Source organism: Zingiber officinale, chromosome 1B (genome assembly GCF_018446385.1).
Source record: "Zingiber officinale cultivar Zhangliang chromosome 1B, Zo_v1.1, whole genome shotgun sequence".
Classification (NCBI taxonomy): domain Eukaryota; kingdom Viridiplantae; phylum Streptophyta; class Magnoliopsida; order Zingiberales; family Zingiberaceae; genus Zingiber; species Zingiber officinale.
Window position 1 is genome coordinate 108,430,732 of NC_055986.1, and position 24,374 is coordinate 108,455,105.

General features: G+C 38.0%; 3 protein-coding genes across 8 annotated transcripts; 1 reads left to right on the plus strand and 2 right to left on the minus strand.

Moving 5' to 3' along the window:
- Positions 1 to 1,831: 1,831 nt before the first annotated feature.
- LOC121971274 (pentatricopeptide repeat-containing protein At3g42630-like) lies at positions 1,832 to 17,687 on the minus strand. 6 transcript variants are annotated; one of them, XM_042522483.1, is made up of 4 exons: positions 17,112 to 17,687; positions 15,648 to 16,951; positions 2,237 to 2,330; positions 1,832 to 2,048 (listed from the first exon to the last, which is right to left on the minus strand). In XM_042522483.1, exons 1-2 carry the CDS (start codon positions 17,229 to 17,231, stop codon positions 15,800 to 15,802), a joined length of 1,272 nt encoding a protein of 423 aa, XP_042378417.1. In that variant the 5' UTR covers positions 17,232 to 17,687; the 3' UTR covers positions 1,832 to 2,048; positions 2,237 to 2,330; positions 15,648 to 15,799. The 6 variants fall into 6 exon arrangements, with proteins under 6 accessions (XP_042378417.1, XP_042378409.1, XP_042378402.1 ...); XM_042522475.1 differs by lacking the exon at positions 2,237 to 2,330; XM_042522468.1 differs by lacking the exons at positions 1,832 to 2,048; positions 2,237 to 2,330 and adding an exon at positions 13,853 to 14,263.
- A 1,822-nt stretch (positions 17,688 to 19,509) lies between these two features.
- On the plus strand, positions 19,510 to 20,836 carry LOC121971313 (glutathione S-transferase F10-like). The gene is made up of 3 exons (XM_042522515.1): positions 19,510 to 19,775; positions 19,849 to 19,903; positions 19,999 to 20,836. Exons 1-3 carry the CDS (start codon positions 19,623 to 19,625, stop codon positions 20,745 to 20,747), a joined length of 957 nt encoding a protein of 318 aa, XP_042378449.1. The 5' UTR covers positions 19,510 to 19,622; the 3' UTR covers positions 20,748 to 20,836.
- A 137-nt stretch (positions 20,837 to 20,973) lies between these two features.
- Positions 20,974 to 23,268, minus strand: LOC121971304 (high mobility group B protein 9-like). The gene is made up of 6 exons (XM_042522503.1): positions 22,368 to 23,268; positions 22,202 to 22,280; positions 21,957 to 22,119; positions 21,772 to 21,888; positions 21,330 to 21,712; positions 20,974 to 21,245 (listed from the first exon to the last, which is right to left on the minus strand). The coding sequence occupies exons 1-6, from the start codon at positions 22,628 to 22,630 to the stop codon at positions 21,102 to 21,104; spliced, it is 1,149 nt and encodes a 382-aa protein (XP_042378437.1). The 5' UTR covers positions 22,631 to 23,268; the 3' UTR covers positions 20,974 to 21,101.
- Between the last annotated feature and the right edge of the window lie 1,106 nt (positions 23,269 to 24,374).

Sequence of the window (24,374 nt, forward strand, 5' to 3'; positions counted from 1 at the left end):
GTTCTGCTATGCCGGATATGTATGATGCAAAGAAACAGCAGCATACCGCATAGCAACCGGTACTGCTGGGTGCTCCTGACCCTGGATGTGATATACCTGTGCCTGAGGAGGTGGCATACGTTGCTGATATGAAGCACTCTATGTCCTCTGTGATCCCTTCGACTGTCGAGTCTGAGTAGTACGACTTCCCTGTGGAGTACTCTTAACCACCTCCATCTATGCCTTCAGTGTGCAATCACGACTCACATGACCCGGGAGCTTACAGTAATAGCATACATCTTGACCCAATGTACAATTAGGTCTAGCATGCCCCTCAGTACCACACCTTTAACATCTAAGCTCACTAGAAGAATCCTTCTGAGAAGGTCTAGAAGAACCAACTGATGATCGTCCTGTCTTCGATGATCGATAAGATTCCCCCGAAGTGGTCTGGAATCTCTACCATTTCTTCTGCTTTTTCTGACCTTAGTTCTGTTGTTTCTGATTTGGAGTTGTTCCCTGAGCCTTTTGTTTATCTTTTCCCGTTTCCTGGGAAACTTGCTGACGTGTCATCTCAATCATCAATGCTCTATCTAATGCCTCCCGGTAAGTGCTAGGAGTAAAACCAGACATCCTGATACGAATATAAGCTGCAAGGCCCTGGGTAAACTGGTCTAACCGATCGCTGTCCTAAGCAACAAGTACGGACAATACTCAGCTAATCGGTTAAACTCTGCATCGTACTCCAACATAGATCGATCCCCTTGTTTAAGATTTAAGAACTCCTATCGACGAGCCATACGAAACGGAGCTGGAAAATATTGTCTCTCGAAAGCATCTCGAAATAAGATCCAGGTAATACTCTGATCCCAAAAAGTGACTTTTGAATCTTCCACCAAGTAATAGTCTGATCTCGGAGGTGGTACGCAGCTAGTTCGGCTTTTTCCTCCTCTGTACACGACAAATACTTGAAGGTTTCCTCCACATTTCCCAACCAAGAATGAGCAACACTGGGATCAGGAACTTCATAGAATAAAGGAAACCAATCCTTTACCGATCAAGCCAATAATGGGATACAAGCTTTATCCTTCGTCCAAGGAGTAGCAGCAGGAGCGGGGACTACAGGTGATAGTATAGGAGGAAGCAACTGAGGCTGAAAACCCTGATCTCTCATGGAAACCTGAGGAGTTTGCCCACGACTATCAATCTCAAGCTCTATAGGATCCCTAACAGAATTCGCCTCTTGCACCACTGGCTCAGACTCTACTGACTCAATAGGTTGCTTTCGAGGTCGCCCCGGACCACGACACTGACTAGGGGCTGTCTCTCCACGCTTCATTCCTGATATGAACAACAAGGTAAGACTACAACAATATAATATAATAGTAAAGTAACTTACATCCTATAGCTTGGAGATATTCTGCCGTTGCCTGGTCCCACTATCCGAGAAATCACCATAATAAAATATGAACTTCAAACATAACCCACGTAAATCACGTAAACCTCGTATAACTCATAAACCTTGTAAAATTCATAAAACCTCGTAAACCTCAAAAAAATCCAAAACTAGGAAAAATAGGCATCGTAAACCTGCTCTGATACGACTAAATTGTCACACACCGGGTGAGTTCCTATCAAAAAATTTTGACAACATCCCTCCTATACCGGTAATAATCTGAACCTCACATACATGCAAAATACATCAGCCACATGCGGTTGTAATATATTCCCAAAAGTAACAACAACCACGCAGTTAATATTCACAGCCTACCCTGCTGGATAAAAGAAATTGAAACAATCACGCAACAAATATCTAGCCCACACGGTTGTATCAAAAGCACAACGGAAAAACGAAGAGAAAATCCACAAATGCAAAGTCCACAAAAAATCACAGATACAAGTCCACAATACAAGTATCAAGACATAATTAGTCCTCACAACTCTAAATCCAACGAGTATGAAATGCAAATAATAAGAAACTAAATCGATAAAAAGTCCTCGGATATGATGTGGGAAGTGGGACCGGCTGACAGTATACTCCAAGCAACTCCATATCATCTACCTACTACCTGAAATCAAAATAGTATAGACGGGGTGGTGAGTACAAGGAACTCAACGGGTAAAGACAGATTAAAGCATGGGTAATATGACGATATATGAACCAAGGAATACAGTCTCCATAAATAAGAATAAAATCATGCTATCAAAATAAAACACATCTAGCCATATCTAATACAACAACTATACATAAACATACCTGACACAATAAATGCACATGCTCGACTAGATTCAATACCATGATACCATAATCAGTAAACTCACCGGAACAGCAGCAGATCTACTCGTGACACCTGTGCAAATAAACATACGACTGCATTTACATGTAAAATAAATGACATGTATGCAATATGACATCCAAATGCAGCATACATAGCTCAAACAAATGCAATAACACACAATCACATGCAATTAATATCTACTAGGCATGTATGCAAAAATATCTCCCCAGATGCATCACGCATCATATGCAAATGTGCATGCATGCTCCATGGTCACCCCGCCACCTCTCTAGACACCACGACCCCTGTATGGCCGAGAGGCTTGGGTCCGTGACAAACCGTACTAGCCTCCAGTACATGCACCGCTATAGGCGGCCGAAGGGGACGGTCAGCTAAGTAGTTATCTAACTACATAGCTAAGGGTCCCTGACCACTCACAACTCAAGCCCTCTGACTACTGTACCCTCAAGATCCACTACTCCAGAGTGGTCGAGGCTGACAGAGTATAAGCCCCGAACGACTGAGTAAGCGCGACAGGACTAGCTCCACTCCTATCTACCACTCTCTAATAATGGTCGAATGGGCAGCTATAAACAACTGACGACCATCTCACCACAAGGGAGACAATAGTCGTCAGTATGCAATGAATGATGAAATGATGTGAATAGTCACAATATAGATACTATCATCAATCATGCAACCCCAGAAACACTCCCAAAACCCCCAATAAACGTATACGCATACTCCAACATACAACATGGTCAATCCACTATGCAACTCCAATAACACATACCCGTCACGTGTATACTCAACATCAATATGCATGATAAACACGCTAACTATACAAACCAGACATCTCTATGATACAAACTCTACATATGCATATGTACAGAGTTCCGATATCAAGGGTGAGACTATATCAAGGTAAACTAGATCATATCAAAGATCAAACAGAAAGTGACAAGCATGAATGAAACAAATATACAGATTTAAGGTAATGCAACCTAAACATCCAAATATAACCATGCTTTAAAGTTCAAAGAACTAAATAGGAGATAGGAAGAACTACCCGCCTCAAGATAACTCATATCAGCAGAACCACCCGTGTCACGTGGCACGTCGCCGATCAAGGTCCTATATCACATATACAATTTAATGTAATTATATGTATACACTACAAATAGGTGAATTACCTATAAATAAATAACCAATTTTTAGAGTAATATCTAACCACGGTTACTACTCCCTTACATTGGTAAGACTAGATTCAACTTCAAAATAGCTTAATCCATCCAAGAACTAAATTCCCATTAGTTCCTTAATCATCATCCAACCTCCCCTTATTACCTAAAACAATGCAACACTAGACACCCATAATCACCTTAGATTAGGTTTATTCACACCTAAAGCCTCCAATTACCTAACATAACAATCCTTATCACTGTTAACTAACCTCGATCAACAATCCATAGAATTCCCAGCAAAACAGCGCACTCAAAATCCCCAACACCCAAACAAAACAACTCTTGTTGATTCTGTCATAGATCCAGATCAAACAATGCAGAGATCCCACAGTTTCCAACCTATTGGATACACTGATCGGTCAAAAGAAAAGAACAAGAACTAAACGACACATCAATTCCCTACAAACAGAAGAACTACTTACTGCATCTCCACCAGCCGGATCAAGGAGATAGAACAGCAAGAATTAGAAAATCTGTTCACCACTACAAAAAAGTAATAAAAGCTACTCTCATTACCTCTTCCCCCTTCGATTGCCGGAGACGATCACAGATCCAAATGAAGAAAACGATCCAACAGAGCTGTGGTGGCCCAAGCCTAAACACCAACCTCTGTTTCCCAGAAAACCACCCGAATCAACACTAGAAAAGGATCAAGGTTCGAATTCACAACCAAAACCAAACCCTTACCTCCAAGATCAAAGTTAGGGCAACGACCTGTTCTTGTCGACGAACAGGGACAGAGATCGGGAAGGGACAATGGTTGTTACCTCCTTCAAACTGATAGGATTGAGTAGCGCGATAGAGGGGGGGTGAATATCGCTTCTTTTTAAAACTATTCTTTTCTTTTTAAGTCAGAATCGTGCAGCGGAAAATAAGAAAGGAGACACAATCGTTTACTTCGTTCGGAGCCTAGCTCTACTCCTACTCGAAGGCCCGCGGTCCTTGACCGCACCGGTGAGCAAATTATTATAACTCTTCTTTCCGAAATTCTTCGGAAAGAAGCAGATCATACAATGGAGCAAGATAGTAACACCCTACTATCTTGTCTAAATGAATTACAAATGCAAGCTTAAAATAAAATTTTACCGACTAATAAAATGGAGATGTGGCTTAGGTTGGCACTTCCGGATGACGTAGCTTGCTGCACAGATGAAGACGAGACGATTACAGAGCAGAAATTTTGATCAGAAAAGTTGTATCATTAGCTTCTGACTTCGAGCACATTTTATAAGAATCTTGGACGTTCGGTCGACCGATCCCTCTGTTCGGTCGACCGAACCTGCTCCCTTCCTTCCTGGCTGAAGTCCGAAGCTGACTCGATGTTTTGCATTTACTGGTCTTTAATGGTTCGGTCGACCGAACCTCTTTTTCGGTCGACCGAACAGCTTCCTTCCCTGTTCGTCGAGATCTTGAATTAATGCGCCATTAATGTCTTCAATGTTCGGTCGACCGAACTCATTTTCAGTCGACCGATCATGCTGTAATATCATATTTCTGAGCCTGATCTGTTTTGCCAAAGTTTCCTGTTCGGTCGACTGATAAACTGCCTTTTTCGGTCAACTGAACCTCCTGTTCAGTCGACTGAACCCCTGGTCAAATGAAGCTTTCTGAGTGCTGGACGCGTGGCCACTGACAGAGCCTAATTCTGAGTTCTGAGTCAAAAGTTATGACCATTTGAAGCTCAAGGGGTCATATGGTTCTGCAACACAATGTTAGTTTGCCTGCTCAGTGTCTGATCGCCTGATCCATTAAGATTTTTCCTGTAATATTATGTTAGCCAACAGCAATAATAATACAGAAAACAATGGTAAACCTAAACCTAGATTTACCGAGATCCGCTGGTCCGGTCGACCGTGAGCGGTCGACCGGAAACCATCCGATCAACCTTGCTTGGAGTTCACTCCTCCAAGACTTCTCGTTACCTAAGGTTACCACCCCCTAAGATTTTCTCCACTTGGCTTCACTCACCAAGACTCAGTATTCGACTACCCAGGGATCAAGTCCTCCAAACCTATCCACCTAACTTCCACGACATACCGAGATTTTCCTTACCTAGCCTACAACTAGGACTCAGTATTCGGCTACCCAGGGATCAAGTCCTCCAGACCTATCCACCTGGCTTCCACGATATACCGAGATTTCTCTCCTTGCCTAGCCTCCAACTAGGACTTCCCTTGCCTAGCCTACAACTAGGACTTCTCTAGATCAAACTCCATACTTAAACATACTTAAGCATACTTAAACATATTTGTCTGACATTAAAACCTTGGAGGTCGATTGCACCAACAATCTCCCCCTTTTTGATGTTTGACAAATATGTTTAAGTTCGGTCAAAAAGATTTAGATTTCTAACTTAAACCCTTCTTCTCCCCCTTTTGTCATACAACAAAAAGAACCACTCCATAAATGACTTTAATTGCTAAGGATCCCTAAGTTTTGCACCAACAATGATGGAATACTTGTAAATATTTTCAAGATATGCCTAAGGTATTCCCTCACCCATTTGATGTATAATAGAGTTTTCAAAAACGAGTCATAGAGATTTTGAAAAAACCTCATTCCATTAAAAAATTGAGTAAATTTGCAGTATCTTTTTCAAAATAATTTTGAAGAATGCACTAAGTAAAATCTCTCAAAAAGTATTTCAAGACTTAAAGTATTTTTGCAAAACCATGATATAGAAGTTTTAATGCTTGCAAAAATTTCTCAGAATTTCTTTAAAAAATTTTCAAAGAATACTTGTCAAAAATATTTGTAAAGCGTTTTTATCAAGCATTCTTTTCAAAGAGTATTTCAAATCTGAGTTCAATACCATTTTATAAAATATTTCAAGGCTAAAAATATTTTTAAGGATTTTACAAAGATATTCCAAGGCTTGGACTTTGTCAAAAATTCCTTTTTTTTCTTACTGGTTTACTAAGATATAAATGTCATAATATTCAAAAAAAAAATTGCAAAGAATTTTTCAAAATATGAAATAAAAAGTTTTACAGGAATTTTCAAAGTATTTTTCAAAAAGTATGAGTTTGAAAAATATGATTTTGAAAAGATAATGCTTGAAGAAGAATTTTGTAAAAGTAATATATATATATATATTTTTAAAAAAATATTTGATTAAGAGATTTTAAGATATTTTTCAAAAAGATTTGTAAAGACGTTTTATCAATCAATTTTCAAAGAGTGTTTTGAAACATTTTTTTTAAAAAAAAATATGTTTTCAAAAGCATGATTTTGAATAAAATATGTCCTTCAACCAAGTCTCTCCCCCTTAACTGGACACTATTTTTTAGATATCCTTGTTACCCACAAGGAAGACATTTCTATGTGTGTCTAAGGATCACGATTGACTTAAGGTTCTAAAGACTTAGGCGGTGAATAACAATAATTATATATATAATACACCAATCAATCATCAATCAAGATTTGAAAAATATTTCATAAGAAAATAGATTTATAAGTTTTCAAAATCCTTTTTAAGAAAATAGTTTAAATTTTAATTTTCTTAGCATCTCACCCATTCTAAATTTTCAAGTATGGTAATCCTATAATTGTGTGAGATGACTTTATTGGTTTTGAGTTTTTTTTTTTTAAAAAAAACTTAAATTGAATATTAGTTTAACTTAAATTAATTTTGGATTAAAATGAATGATTAATTAGTGGTAACATTATTTGAACTAATAATTAGTTTAGAGATTTTAAATTTATTAACTAATTAATAAAGGATTAATTTAAAATTCAATGATTATTAATTAGGTTAAGAATTAATTTTAATTGCTATGGTTGTAGGTTGATTGTTAGATTAATAATTGGTTTAAACATAAGTTAGTTTCAATTGAGTATGATTATTTAAGTTTAATTAATTACTTTTAAAAGGTTAAAGTTAAATTAATTAATTTATTGTTTAAAATAATTTTGATTAATTTTAAGTTTTTTAATTAAGTTTAAAATAATTAAATAATTAAGTTTTTAATTGAGTTTTAAAATAAGTTTTTAAATAATTTTAATTAAGTTTTAAAAATAATTTTAATTAAGTTTTAAAATAATTTTAATTAAGTTTTTTTAAAATAATTTTAATTAAGTTTTTAAAATAATTTTAATTAAGTTTTTAAAGTAATTTTAATTAAGTTTTTAATTAAATTTTTAAATAATTAAGTTTTAAAATAATTTTAATTAAATTTTTAAATAATTTTAATTAAGTTTTAAAAATAATTTTAATTAAGTTTTTAAAATAATTGTAATTAAGTTTTTAAAGTAATTTTAATTAAGTTTTAAAAATAATTTTAATTAAGTTTTTAAAATAATTTTAATCAAGTTTTTAAAGTAATTTTAATTAAGTTTTAAAAATAATTTTAATTTAGTTTTTAAAGTAATTTTAATTAAGTTTTTAAATAATTTTAATTAAGTTTTTAAAATAATTTTAATTAAGTTTTTAATTAAATTTTTAAATAATTAAGTTTTTAAAAATTTTTAAATAATTTTAATTAAGTTTTAAAAATAATTTTAATTAAGTTTTAAAATAATTTTAATTAAGTTTTTAAAATAATTTTAATTAAAATTTTAAAGTAATTTTAATTAAGTTTTTTAAATAATTTTAATTAAGTTTTTAAAGTAATTTTAATTAAGTTTTTAATTAAATTTTTAAATAATTTTAATTAAGTTTTAAATTAAATTTTTAAATAATTTTAATTAAGTTTTTAAAGTAATTTTAATTACATTTTTAAATAATTTTAATTAAATTTTTAAATAATTTTAATTAAAATTTTAAAATAAGTTGGTTTGAATCAGATTTGAATTAGGTTTAAATTAGGTTTAAATTTAGTTAGAATTAAATTCGGCTTGAATTAAGTTAGAATTAAGTTAGGTTTGAATTATGTTAGAATTAAGTTAGGTTTGAATTATGTTTGAATTAGATTTTATTGAAAAAGGTTATTGAACTCATGTTAGATTCAAACCTAGCTTTGGGTTAATCAAGTAGGCGTCCTAAGGATAAGTTTCAGTTCAGTGGCGAGGCATATGACCTACTTGAATATCATTAGACCACTTGCTGAAGACTTTCCAAACTGTTCCTGCCCAAAAAACTTAATACTAAACTTTGGTCTAACTAGCTCATGTTTAACTGGGGTAGCTTCGGTCAGATCCACTAAGTCTAGTGCACCAGGTAGAATTCCATATTCAGCCTAGACATACCTTCGACAAAGTTTCCTTGACGTACTATCATCCCAATCCATTCCGGTGCTATGTTGTTAGGGTTTGGTAAACCTTTTTAACTAACCGTTCTAAACTAGTAGTATAAAGAAAAGATGCATGACATGTTAAATAATAGATAAGTATGCATGAACATGACAAGTCATACAATTCAAACAAGTCATACATGATTTATTATTGTTTAGTTGTTTATTTATTATGTTATTGTTGTTTTATTGATTTGTTGGTGTTATTATTATTATTATTATTATTTAGTATTTTTGTTATTATTGTTGTTTTATTATTATTATTATTATTATTATTATTATTATTATTATAATTAAAAGGTACATGATTATAATTAGGTTTGTGGAGATTTTGTTTTAGATTTGGTTTTGATTTGTAACTTAAATCTAGATTTTGTGAGTTGATAAAATTATTAATAATGTTTTCTAATATATTAATTTTGTTTTTCAAAACATTATTTTGTTTTTCTAATTTTCTAAACTTTGATTTATAGTTCAGTTTCTTATTTTTATTTAAAGTTTTTGTTAAATAATTTTGATTAACTGGATCTGGGTCTTGATTAAGTTTTTGGTTGATTTGGTCAATTTTAGTTATATTTGAATTAATTAAGATTTTATTAGTTAGATTATTTTTGTTAAATAATTTTAATGTTGGATTTTCATGCATTTTTAATTTCATATTACAATTTAAACAAGAAGGATCTAAAGCATGCAAATTTTCATATAATTTATTTACCATACTAGCTCCCCCTGAATCCTTGGGCCTTCTCTCCGGGAATTGAGATTTGTAGTGTCCCATCTTTTTGCACTTGAAACATTCGAGGTGATCCATCCTTTTCCGTACTCTAGGCTTCGGCTCCTCCTTTGCCTCCGGTTGTGCAGATCGACTCATCGGGCATTTATTTTTGTAGTGTCCTTTTTCTCTGCAACTAAAACATGTTATGTGTTCTTTAAATTTTGAATTTAAAATATTACCTTTTGAATCCTCATTAGGATTCTCCCCCTTGACCAATGCCATTTCGAAATCAGGCTCGAGTGTTTGGTCGGGTTCGAGTTTAGATCCATCAGCCTCCTCCTCAGCCACTAGTGCGATGAAGTTGATTTGGTCTAGATCTGGTTCTGAGGATAGCTCTCCGGATTCGGATTGAAGTTCGAATTCATTTTCGCCTTGATCTTCTAGCCTCGACGAAGTCTCGTGAAGCTCGATCAATTTGGTCCACATCTCGAATGCGTTCTTGTAATCTTGTAATTGACACAAAACATTATTAGGCAAAACACTAATTAAAATATCTATTACCCTTGTGTTTGCTTCTGAGTTTTGAGAAAATTGTCTCAGTGCGATTCAGTTGTCGAAATCGTTGCTTCCAATGAAGCTTTCCATCATTTGCCTCCAGGAATTGAAGTAGACTTGATTGTACAGCGGAGGGTCGTAGATACTTCTCCCTTCTTGATAAGATGTCAACATTCTTGCAAGAAAGAAAATAACAAACCGATTTCCAAGACTTTCATCTTGGGATTAGTAGTGTTTGAAAAAAAATATTCTAAAAGAAAATAAATTGAAGAAAAGAAAAAGTTTTAAAAATGCTTTGAAAAATGGTTAAGTTATTTCAGAGCTAACGAGGCTTTGATACCAATTGATAGGATCGAGTAGCGCGATAGAGGGGGGTGAATATCGCTTCTTTTTAAAACTATTCTTTTCTTTTTAAGTCAGAATCGTGCAATGGAAAATAAGAAAGGAGACACAATCGTTTACTTCGTTCGGAGCCTAGCTCGACTCCTACTCGAAGGCCCGCGGTCCTTGACCGCACCGGTGAGCAAATCACTATAACTCTTCTTTCCGAAATTCTTCGGAAAGAAGCAAATCGTACAATGGAGCAAGATAGTAACACCCTACTATCTTGTCTAAATGAATTACAAATGCAAGCTTAAAATAAAATTTTACTGACTAATAAAATGGAGATGTAGCTTAGGTCGGCACTTCCGGATGACGTAGCTTGCTGCACAGATGAAGACGAGACGATTGCAGAGCAGGAATTTTGATCAGAAAAGTTATATCATTAGCTTCTGACTTCGAGCACATTTTATAAGAATCTTGGGCGTTCGGTCGACCGATCCCTCTGTTCGGTCGACCGAACCTGCTCCCTTCCTTCCTGGCTGAAGTCCGAAGCTGACTCGATGTTTTGCATTTACTGGTCTTTAATGGTTCGGTCGACCGAACCTCTTTTTCGGTCGACCGAACAGCTTCCTTCCCTGTTCGTCGAGATCTTGAATTAATGCACCATTAATGTCTTCAATGTTCGGTCGATCGAACTCATTTTCGGTCGACCGATCATGCTGTAATACCATATTTCTGAGCCTGATCTGTTTTGCCAAAGTTGCCTGTTCGGTCGACCGAACCTTTGTTCGGTCGACTGATAAACTGCCTTTTTCGGTCGGCTGAACCTCCTGTTCAGTCGACTGAACCCCTGGTCAAATGAAGCTTTCTGAGTACTGGACGCGTGGCCGCTGATAGAGCCTGATTCTGAGTTCTGAGTCAAAAGTTATGACCCTTTGAAGCTCAAGGGGTCATATGGTTCTGCAACACAATGTTAGTTTGATATAACAATAATATTCCTACAAAACAAAGTTAGCACAGTCATAATACATGTGTAGTAATATGCATGAGTATAACAGTTAGGACTGTCTTGATCTCAACTTGGAAACCTTCCCGATTTTTTCAATTGGATCAGCGACCTTAGGTTGTTCCCTTCAGGAACTCGACCTCACTGTCGCTCCTCCAGTTGCTTACCTCAACTTACCTGCCAAACATGGTCCTCCAGACCTGTTTGGACTTTTGCCTGCTCAGTGTCTGATCGCTTGATCCATTAAGATTTTTCCTGTAATATTGTGTTAGCCAACAGCAATAATAATACAGAAAATAATGGTAAACCTAAACCTAGATTTACCGAGATCCGCTGGTCCGATCGACCGTGCGCGGTCGACCGGAAACCATCCGATCAACCTTGCTTGGAGTTCACTCCTCCAAGACTTCTCGTTACCTAAGGTTACCACCCCCTAGGATTTTCTCCACTTGGCTTCACTCACCAAGACTCAGTATTCGGCTACCCAGGGATCAAGTCCTCCAGACCTATCCACCTAACTTCCACGACATACTGAGATTTTCCTTACCTAGCCTACAACTAGGACTCAGTATTCGACTACCCAGGGATCAAGTCCTCCAGACCTATCCACCTGGCTTCCACGATATATCGAGATTTCTCTCCTTGCCTAGCCTCCAACTATGACTTCCCTTGCCTAGCCTACAATTAGGACTTCTCTAGATCAAACTCCATACTTAAACATACTTAAGCATACTTAAACATATTTGTCTGACATTAAAACCTTGGAGGTCGATTGCACCAACACAAACAATCGATGCTGGCCTGATCCAACGTCGGTGCCCTCGATTCCCCTCCGACATCAGGCGAAAGCACAGGATCGGAGATCCGTCTAGCTATCCCCTTCCTCTTAATGCTCCCAGATCTGCTCCTCGCCGGCGACACCGAGTGAGGAAGAAGAGAATCGCCGCTCGTCGAGGCAGCCGTCTGCGTCAGGCGTTCGCGCGAGAGAGAAAGAGGAAGAGGCAGGAAAAGGGATCGGGCTTTTTTTTGGATTCGGGCGAGGGAGATGTGAGCCTTATTAATAACTTAGTTTAAGGAAATTAAACCCTAAGTAACCTCTCCATTAACTCTCATAATGAGTGTATCCTTGGTAACCCTAAACATAAATTCGCATATCTTACAGTTCCCCTTCCTCACATATCTATGAGCCCAATGAACATTGAATATAAGCGGTGTTGGACATTTAATGTAAGTCACAATAATATATTGAGTTAATGTAGTAATTCTACTGATCGGTGACTTGATAATTTTCTTCTCGAACAGTAGGATATCTAAGTTATGACACAATTTCTTAAAACCTAGAAAGAGTACCTGAGCATTGGGCGAGAATTCTACTCTAAACTCACTCGGTAAGGTTTAGAAATGATAAGAGTTTTCTTGGAGAATGAATTGCCTACTCTCGACCAATTTGATCCTTACCCAAGCAATGTATCTCCCCTCCTCAACCTTGACTGTCACCTCACTTGATACATTGACTTTTTAACGACATGTGACACCTTATGTGGACCGCCACATGAATCTCAATACCTAAATTACTATAAATAAATAAAAATATTTAGAAAATCGTTGTATTTTTGAGAATCTTTAAATATTATTTTTATTAGAAAACTTTTACTTATTAGGGAGGTCATGGAATGATGGAATAGCCAACCTTACTCATCATGGTACTAAAAAAGAAAGATCAAATGAAGTATTATTTTTCTTTATTGGCAAAGGACAAATCTTAGAAGAAAGTTGGAGGTTAGAGGTGTCAAACCGTATCCAATACACACATTTTCTTGTCTCATCCGAGACAGGCTATCGTGGTTCCTTCGATATGGTCAAGGAGTGCTTGGTATACCGCCCAAGCCCAATTGAGTCATACTCAAGCTAGCCCAAGCTTAAGTCGATCGAGTGGGTTATTTGACCCAACTTGACAAGACCTAGCTCTTATTAGATGGTGTTAGGCACAATTCTAATTTGAGCGAGGCCGAATCAATCCGGGCCTAGCCTAACTAAATTGACACCTGTACCATGGTCATATGTGCAAAAGTAATTCGGCAATTTATACTTGACTACTGCAGGAAAGATATTTATCCCTTATCTATAGTAATAATATCTACCTCACCATAATCAACTTAACATGCCGGTTGCTAGTTAAGTTCATGCATTATAAATTTATATGTGTATCTTATGCAACTTAACATGCCGGCTGCTAGTTAAGTTCATGCATCATATGTATATCTTATGCGAGCTTAATTAATAAATCTAAAATAAAAAAGGTACTGCCTTTATATGTAATGCTTTTGGATCCAACTGGAATCATAATTTATTTTAAGAATATTAATTCAATTAATCTTTAAAAAAATAAATTTTTTAAAACTCATAAATTGGTGCAAAAAGAATACGCAATGGCTGTGATAAAGCTAGACTGCACTAAGATAATTCATCTCCACTAATTTCGATAGAATAATTCATTCCTACAAGGAAACGACAGATTCTTTCTCAAAGAGAATTAGAGCTCTTTCACTGATAAGGAAGATGACAACAATTTATTGGGGTTGAAGATTAGAAGGGGGAGTGATGACAGACATAAATTGCTTAGAATTCCTACACACTGGCCCAAGAAAATACAGGTCTTGACTTGGGTAATTGGCCACACCTGTGACTCCGCCGTATGTGCAGATGCTATATTGTCATCCAGAGTGTTGATTGATGACAAAATGGCCTGGAATTCCTACTTACACTGAAGAAAACACAGGACTAGACTTGGGTAATTGTTTTGCGCGGAAAGTGATTGTTGTCTCGTCGGAATGCAAGCATATTTACAGCTCTCCAACTATGATAACAAGAGAAACTCAAGAAACCGCTGCTCACGTTGTGATGAGGATTGCAGCACCACTCCATCCATCCTGCAACCTTGTGTGAGACAATTTGGATTTAGCGGAACAAAGTTAAAACCTGGCTGCTTATATTCAGTCTATGCAAGACAAGCTTTGATCTTATTAGAAATGATGTAATAACAGTTTTACATATAGAAATGGGCTAGAACAGTCCTCGACCTTTGTCTAATCACACACTTCCTTTCTTCTACCATAAATTACTGACTGACTAAAATGTAGGCAATAAAGGATTTCATCCATTTATCACTGATGGAATAGACTCTAATCATATTGCAGCAGCAAGTACAATGGGGATTTTTGCATGCTTGCTCCAGTGGTGTCTAGCTACCTCAAGGTCTTCCTCTATATAAAATATTGAGACTTACTAGATAATCAATAATTGCCTTCTTTTGTCCCCACCTTTTTTCTTCTCCTGGTTCCTTTTGTAAAGATGTATACATTAAAGTATGTCAACTTTGAAGAATTCAATTCAACAAAGATGGGAAGCCTAGTCCGTACAATTATTGAAGACAAAGAAACAGATTTAAAAAAGTATCGAATAGCCTTCGATCATCTTGATCCCTGCTCCAGTTATTACACCAGAGACTAGTCAAAAGAAACGTCTTCATAAACATCCACTCCACTAAAACCATCAAAACCATGGTTTGAGCCCCAAAAGATGGGATATTAGAAATGGGAAACAACCCTAGTTTATTAATATTAAGAATATATATAAAAAGTAAAAGAATATTAACTAAGAGGAATATAAAATAATAACAAAAGAATACGGTTTTTGTTTACAAAGGCAGAATTTGTGTAAGCTTCCTATGGTGAAACCAACCAATTAGGATGACATTAACTATTGGGTCTTATCTGCTCCTAGCATAAGAATCAATCATATATTCAGATTTTTGGATAGAATGGCTTTGTTCTTATTTTTCATAGTGAATGCAGTAGATTGAATGGATATCACATATCCGCCTAAATCTTTTAGGAAAAAGTGTCTCCGCTTACATGTCTAGTTTCACAGTTCCAATAATATTAAACATGCTGCCTTTTGACACAGATTATCTGTATGAAAAAGCAACTTCACTTTATGGCTACTTGGGACAAGCAGGAAATGTATATGAAAGATTGGAATCTACGGAATAGAGAGATGGCTCAATGTTGCACTAAGTCCAGCAACTATCCTTATGCACCAAATTGTAATCTTAAATCAAACATGGGTCGTGTATTTTGAATTTTAACTACTGTGTAAAAGACATACCAAGCAATTGTAGGGCATATTTAATTGATGTTCTAGGCATGTCAAACTTTCCAATGCTTGCGATTTGATTTGGACCAAACTCCAATGACAATTTTCTATTAGAAAGGAGAAAAGTAAAGATAGCAAGTAATCATGTAAAAGTAGTACCTGACTTGCTCATATTAAACACCCTTTCTATAATACCAAGTTGAGCCTGTGAACCCCAGACTGATTGGAACCTTCTAACCTCAAATAGTTTAATTCATTCTAACTGCGTTGAAGTTACCATTATAAATCCATCCATGACTACTGTGAAATCATCAATAATTCCAAAAAATTTGGTTTTTTCTATACTGTTTTTTCAGATGTATAGCTAGTAGTTTTGAATATGTCCATTCTCTGTGATTTGCAGACTGCAATAGAGCCTCAGAGCTTGAATGAAAATCACCCTTGCCAAAAGCCTTGAAAACTAGGGGATCTGTTAACAGAAGTGGGGTATTGCCAACATTTAAATTTCCTAACCCAAAATGAATGTTTTTAGCAAGCCTTCTACCCAGATAGGCATCCACTATGCATCCGTAAGTCACAATGTCTGGGGTAACACCCTTATGACTCATATGCTCAATGCTCAAATGGAGATCCCAAAACATGGACATTCTCGAAAATGTCAAAGCTCTGATATTGAAAGTGGTTATATCAGGTGAGAAGCCAGCTTCCAACATGCTTAAAAACTCTCTTTGCAAACTTTTCATTTTGAAATTGGCTGCATAAGATAGCAAAAGCAGATTCCACAGTAGATTACCTAAATTACGCCTCCCAAGACCTACATCTCGTAAAAACTCACTGAATTTATAGAATTCCCTTTGGTTTATGTATGTCAAAGCCATTGAACGGACGACATCTTTTTCTATTAGAATTCTTGATTTCTTCAAGCGCTGATATGCTTCTTCCATCTCTTCCACTGAACCATAAATGCTATAATACTTGACAAATGAATTGCCAGTTAGAGAGTCAATCTTGAAACCTCTCAAAACCATTTGCTTTACAGTTTCTTCCATCAATTGAAGTTGACCAGCTTTCCCGAAACAAGTGATGGCCATTGAGTAAACCTGTGGCGTGAAATCATAATCTCTTACGGCAATCTCATTGACAATCCTATTTATCTCATCAAATTGGTCCATCCGGCCATAGGCCTTCATCAAACCCCAGATAACCTCAACACTTGGGACAAATGAACTATTTATGATCTCAGTCCATAAAGTCTGAGCTTGCATAAGAAAGCCATTTTTAGCAAAGGAAAGCATCAAGTCTGAGAGAATATCACATCCAATCTTAAAACCTCTGGATTCCATTTCATGGAGGAATCGTAGTGCACCCTCAGGATTTCCATTTCGGATGGCAGATTTAAGCACATAGGCTAATTCCTGGCTGCTAAGATTTCGAGCGTTCCAGTGCGCCCCACAGATAATCTGCTGCCATTGCATGTGATGAGGGTTTTAATTCAACTATTAAACTAATATATTCAAGAAAAAGAAACAATTTTCGTGCTGACTTTAGATATTATCGACAGATTTCGCTTATATGATGCATGAAAAAGGTAAAGAAAAAGAGAGGGAGAGAACGTGACTGTACCTTCCGATCAAATGATCCTTGACGCGGCAGGGGAGGCCAACAGCAGCGTAACGAGGCTCGAGGAAGGGAAATAGAAGGATGCGCGATGGTGAAGCGGGGATTCAGGGTTCTGCATGACATCGGCCGTAGTGGACTAAATCGAGGAGGGAACAGCAAATTATACTGCGCCACAAACCCCTTTCTCGTGAGTCCTCCTAAATCAACGTGGACTCCGTTCCACCAATTAGCCAATGACCTGAAGGCGGCTCAAGATGAAGGGCGGACTCCGTTCCACTACAGGGAAGCAAGATTTTCGCAGAGGAATACACGATCTCACCAAAACTCGATACAACCGATGGCTTCCCTAATCTCCACAGGCAGCAAGATGGAAGGCGACAACTCGATCGCTGCTCATAGGAAGAAGAGGAAGGGAGGGATGCCGAAGTTGCAATAGCTAACAAACATCTGCGCGCTGCCGACCGACGAGGTTGGCAATACGGGTGCGACAGCAGCGACGTCCTGCGGCGACCGACGATCGGCGACGACTGTGGAGAGAGGAATGAGCGAAGGAGGAGGAAGAAATCCTTATCCTAATCGAACCCATTAATAACGACTTTACTCGATCCAAAATTAATTCCTTTTTAAAAATATTTAATTTTAAATTCGATTCAAGAAAAAATAGGGGTGTAATCGAACCGAGCCGAGCTGAGCCGAATTCTTGGATGTTTGAGTTTGGCTCGTTTATAATCGAGCCGAGCTCGAACTTTATTTAATGAATATATGCATGGCTTACGAGTTTATTCGAGTTTTTATCGAACCTAAACGAACTTAATAAATATAAATTATAAATTTAAATATTCATTAAAAACTAAATTATATAGTTTTAAAAAATTATAATATTTTTTGTTAAAATTTATAATTTTATTCTAATAAATAGATTTAATATATTTGTCTATGTTTTTCATAAATAAAATATAAAATCTATAAATTTAATATCAAAACTATTATTTTTTTATTTAAAAGTTGATTTATGAACTTAACGAACATGTTCACGAGTTAACGAGCCGAATATTGTGAAGCTTGAGCTTGGTTTGTTTATCTTAACGAGCCTAATTAAACGAGCTCAACCGAGCATTTATCGAATCGAGCTTCGAATAGCTCACGAGCGACTTGACTCATTTACACCCCTAAGAAAAAGGGGAAAAAAATAAATGGTTTAAATATTAAAATAAAGTTTTTTTTTTTTTTTTTTTGGATATTTTACTAAATCCACGTGAAAGAAATTTCAGCATTACTCATGAAATCCAAATTTCAAAATCACATACAGGTTGGCTTGATTAGTAAATTCAAAATACATTCGATCCAATAAATTAATTTTTTTAGACTAATTAAATCAATTCATTTGAATTAACCGAACCTTTTAATAATTATATATTTTTATTTAATTTTAACTTTCTCACATTCCAAACCAAACCCTTTAGGCTACGTTTGGTTGGGTGTAATGTAATCTAGCTTGTAATGTAATCAAATTTATAATGTAATATAATGTAATCTTGATTACATTACTACGTTTGGAAATGTAATGTATGTAATATTTGATTACAAGGATGATTACATTCTTTTGTTTGGTATCTATTATTTTTTATCAGGAATGTAATTTGTATTATTACAAAATGACAAAAATGTCCTACGACCTCTACTGACGGTCGCCGCACTTCTGCCGGAGCTTGCGGCAGCTACCGGCCGCCGCCGTCGCCGGCCGCCGACCATCGCCGCCGCCGCCGCCGCCGGTCGCCGACCATCGCCGCTGCCGCCGCCGGTCGCCGACCATCGCCGCCGGCGGCAGCCGGCGGCGACGGCGGTCGGCGGTGGGGGGCGGGGGCCGACGGTGGACTAAGGGTATATTCGGTATTTAAATTTTGGTGGGACGGTGACCTCGTAATGTAATCGGATTACATAGCATTTGCTTTGTAATCTGGATTACAAAACTTCACTACATTTTGTAATCCAGATTACATTACATTACAAGTTTAAAAGTGAAACAAATAAAATAATCTGTCTTGTAATATAATCAGGATTACATTACAAGGTAGATTATGCCCTATCAAACGCAGCCTTAATATTTTTAAAAATCTCTTATTTTAACATTTAAAGACAATATAAAAAAATTGTTTAGAAGAGTGATAGAGGAAAGAGTATAATGAAAAAGGATACGTGTTTTTAGAATTTTGAAATTAGTTACCTGACAGGGATAGCACTAAAATTTATTCACACAATGCAGTATTTTTTTTTAAAAAAAATAGAAAAGTAATTTTAAATATTTATTTTGAAATCTATGTTCCCACCAACCGGCACGCTTCACTAACGTCGGATTCCAAAGTAACAAATTTCCTCTTTAAACATTTTCCTTTTTCTTTTTCAACTAGAGCAACTTTGCTTCGACCAGAGGCAAGCATCTCTCGCCCATCAAGGCGCACAGAGAACCCAAGGAAATAAAGCCTCCAATTTCTTCGTCTTTCTTCCTCGCAATCCATGGCTGCCTCCCTGGTTAACGTCTACTACACGAGGCCTGTCCTCCCTGATGTGTATCGTGTTCTTGCCTGCCTCTACGAGAAGGAGATCGAGTTCGAGCTAGTGGACATGCACGTCGGCCAGCAAATGCCTCTGGATTTCCTCAAACTCCAGGTAATGGATTAATCAGCCAAGTGAACAATGTGAAATACGGATCTGCGATCATTTTCCTTTGATTCGCATGCAGTCCAATGGCAGAGCTTCAGTTCCTGCATTCGAAGATGGAAGCACATTCTTACTCGGTGAAGCTTCTTCTTTCTACTTTTCAGTTTGAGAATCGAAGAAAGAAAGAACGATCGAATCTTCTGTTTTTTGTTTTGTTTTTGTGCGAATGCAGAATCCAGAAACATTTGCCGGTATGCGTCAGAGAAGTACCAAGGCCATGGAAACAGGTATTTGCTAGGAAGAGACCTCCTTGAGAGAGGCTCCATCGAGCAATGGCTGAAGACAGAGGAGCACAGTTTCAACCCTCCGAGCCTCGAACTGGTCTTCCACTTGGCCTTTGATCCTTTGGACCAGCCTCTGCTCGCCCAGAGTGAGCAAGCACTGGCCAGAGTCCTCGATGTGTATGAGCACAGGCTGAGGGAGAGCAAGTACCTCGCCGGCGACGACTTCACTCTCGCAGACCTCTCACACCTCCCCAACTCCCACTACATCGCCAACTCCGAACAGTGGGGCTGCTTGTTCGAGTCGAGGAAGAATGTGCTGCGGTGGTGGGAGACGGTGTCTTGCAGGCCTTCATGGGCGAAAGTGGTGCGGATGTTGAGTGAATTCGAAGCCAGCAATGGCTCCACAGCTGAAGAGATTGTTTCTGCAACTGCTAAAGTTAGTCACAGTGGAAGAAGCTCCACCAGAGCTCTACTTGTTCCTCAATCATCAACAATTTGGCTCAAGAATGGCTCCAAGAAAACCCCAACTAAGTCCACTGCTGCTCAAGCACCATCAATGGTAGCCACGGTCAAGAATGGCTCAAAATCGCCAAATTCCAAGACTGAGCCAGAAAATGTTGGGGAGGACAAAACTAGAAGCCACCATGGGGTACCTTCTTCTTCCACTGCCTCTGGTACTACTAAACAGGCATCTTAGTAATTTTCCTGTTAAGACTATGAAGTCAGTTTGTTTGTTTGCTAATCAAATGTGTTTCATCTAGTGTTTTATTAATGATTTGTTCCAGATGTTTTGAGGTTCTTGTTAGTAGTGTTAGTACTGTTCCAGGCTTTCAACCATAACTGCAATTGTGACAGAAGACTTTATAGCATGCAGAAGCATTAAAAGAGGGAATGGATTACAGAAATTGATTTCATCTCATCACTAAATTCAAAAGCCTTTCACATTAGTTGCATGAACCAGAAGATGAATGTTTAGTATTTTTTTCCACAGATCTTAATAACCACAACCCTAAAACTATTTGTGAGTTTAATATTCCAATCAAAACTGCATTCATTTAGCTTCTTCTACGGTAAGAACCTTGGAAGGCTCCATTTTTGCAGCTTCCTCAAGTTGAGCGAGCTTCAGCCTTTCCTTGTATTCCTGCATTTCTCTCTTGTATCTCTCCTTGTCCTTGCTTCCACAATCCTGGTAGACCTAAATGAAAAAAAAAGGATGGAGACAGCGAATCAGATTCACAAAGCTCATCACATGCAATTGGCTTTGTCAGGCCAACCTCACCGTTCTTTCTTCTTCGCTGAGCTTGCTCCATGACTCTCCTATCATCTTACTGAACTCTCTTTCCCTGTGAGGGTACAGAGCTTTCAGCTTGGAATGCTTCTCGGCGAAGAAGAAATTGTAGGCGCTCCTGTTTGGTTTTGGGTGGGCAGGGTCGCGGCGCCGCCATCCCTTCCTCCGTCGCCGCCTTGTCCTTGCCATGCCAGCACCTGGCACACTCGAACTCTCGGGAGTTGCAGATGCCAAATTGGAGGCGGCAGGCGATGGCTGCTGCTGAACATGGTAAAGCACACCTCTGAGCGTTTCGTTGCCAATCTTCACCGTCACCATGTAGCCATACTCGAACTTGCCGTCGATCGATCCCGTGACCGTGAAGTTGTGAGGTCCTGTTCAAGGACGATGAGTTCATGCTTCTCTATCAAGTTACAATGTGACGAAGTTTCACCTCTGTTCTGGGGCTCATCCGAGGGCCTTTTCCGAGATTTGGGGGTCCTCATGGTGGAGTCGCAGACCACCAAACTGTGCTCGAGCCGGCAGGGAGGTGCTCTGGTTTGCGAGGAAGCTGTGGCAACATCTCGAGATCATGATCAAGAAGATGATCGCAGTTAGCAGAAAGGGTAAGAAAGGCACCTGCAGGAGGGATCAAGCCGCCCCTTGTCCGGAAGAAGTAGACCTGTTCGTAATGGTGAAGCAGGCTCAGGTAGTACCTCCGCAGCACGAAGGAAGCGCTGGTGGTGGTCGGCGGGAACTTGAACGCCGCGATCACTTCCCTCCATTTCTTCTCCTCGATCACCTGCTCTTCTCCTCCGTTACCGTTACAAAGACGACATATACATTTACCCTTCAAATCATAAACGAAGCAATAAAAATCACACCTTTGCGAGCCCTCCCCTCTGAGTCACCTCCGCGTACAGGAGATGCAGGTCCAACTCCTTCCCCCCGATGACAGGAATCCTTCACCAAGGAAGGATTTTGATGAGACAAATCGATTACAATAGCGGAAATAGGCACTCAGATTTGTAAAAGATGAAGGAACTTTACATGAACTTAGTGTTCATGGCGGAGTGGAAGCGACGCAGGCTCTCCATGAACGCCAACCTATCTCTGATCACGTCCTCGTGCGAATGAAGCGGAGAAGGGTAAACCTTCTCATCTTCTTCCACCTCTTTGACCACTGCAACTGTGACTTGCCCTTGTTCCTCCACCACCATCTCTTCCTCCTTCCCCTGTTGCTCCTCTTCCTGCTTCCCCTGCTGCTCCTTCATTACCACAACCTGCTCCGCCTTCTCCTCCTCCTGCTCCATCTAACAGCTTGGACAAGCGCCGCAGCAGCAGCAGCAGCAGCTAATGCGAGACAAATGGGGGGAGTACCAGGGAGGAGAAGAAAGGCTGTTTTACGTAAAGCCAAAAGGGAGGTACAAGTAGGACAAGGCTTAGGCGGAGAGCAGCTTAATTAATGGCGGACGGGTGCATTCGTAACGGCTACATTCCGGAGCAAACTTTATGGCTTTGCATGAGCACAGAGATTGAACAGCTACCAGCGACCATTAATTACCTTCGACATGGCGTGTAATTATGAAGGTCGATTCCCCTACCTTGATAATGCCATCCATCCATCAATCTGTAGGTAGAACAGCTAGGGAGGGAGCTCGATGCGTGCGTAATGGTGCGCTGCCATTTGTGCGATGAATGATGATGCTCGAATCCGAATCCTCGAGTTAATAAGCTCTGAGTCAGCGCGGATCTCTTGGCGATGGCGAGGTTACGATGGCAGAGGCGGTGTCAGTGTATCTCGGCCGTAGCACAACCCAATCGCTGCCGTATCTTTTGCCCAACGCAGTCGGTTTACGCTGTTGCATGAGGGTTTTGCTTTTCCGTAGCTGCACCGAGAAGATCATTGGATAAAGTTGGACAAAAATGAGAGGCGTCTCTGTTTGGACACCAAAGAAGAGGGCAAAGCAGGGTTTCGAGCTAGTTTTGGAAAGGGCTAAATGGATCAATGAACATGGACGGGTGGAGCTCACAGCGTTCAAAAATTTTTGTGGTTTAGGGTTATTTAAAATTTAAGATTTAAAATTTATTATTTTTTTTTTAATCATGTATATAATTTTTATAATTCAATTAAACTGATAAAATTTTCTATCTAGAAATAAACTAAATTGAAAAGTATTGATGAATATGTCAAATGATCCAACCTCATAAATAAATTAAACTTTTCAAGTATAATGTTTCAAACTTTCATTACCTAAAAAATTTGTCACACACCAAAGCTCACGAGGTATAAAATTTAAAATTTATTATTAGAGACTGATGTGGCTCACAATGATCCAAAGTAATTGTAATTGTTAGTATATGATAAATTATTATTATATAAAAATAAATTAGTTTTTTATTATTATTTTTATTATCTATTTATATTCTTTTTTTCTTTGTAAACTTAAGTTTTCGTAATACAATTTGCTAATCTTCTTTTTATGGTTATCTCTTTCTCTTTTTCACTTTGTTAACTTTTACACTCTATTTATATTTTTTGTTTTGTTCTCATGGTATCAGAGTCAATCCATCTCCTCATCTCCTTTCTTAATGAATCGTGGAATAGTTTTACTTTTGGAATTCTTTGATATGGTTGTAGAAGAATTGTATTTTCTTAAGTTTCAATCTTGAATCGCCTTGAAACTTTGAGAGAATGTTCCTCACATCCAGTGCTACATTTTGAACGGTGGAAATCGAATTTTGAGTTGTTTAAGTCCACCTGACAATCAAAAAACGTGACTGTTGAGTTTTGGTTGTGTGGAGATGTTGACCTCTACGAATCCACGACGCAAGGATGACTTTTGCAAATAGAATTGGTAATCTCTTGAAGAAATCTGTAACTTTCAGTCAATTATTTCAAGCAGCAAGGTGGATATCCTCAAAAGTTTTTGTTGGAGGACTTTTATATAGCACAGATGATCAAAGTTTGAGAGAAGTATTTACTAGTTTTGGTGAAGTGGTTGAAGCTCGAGTTATCTTGGATAGGGACATTGGACGGTTCGAGGGTTTAGATTT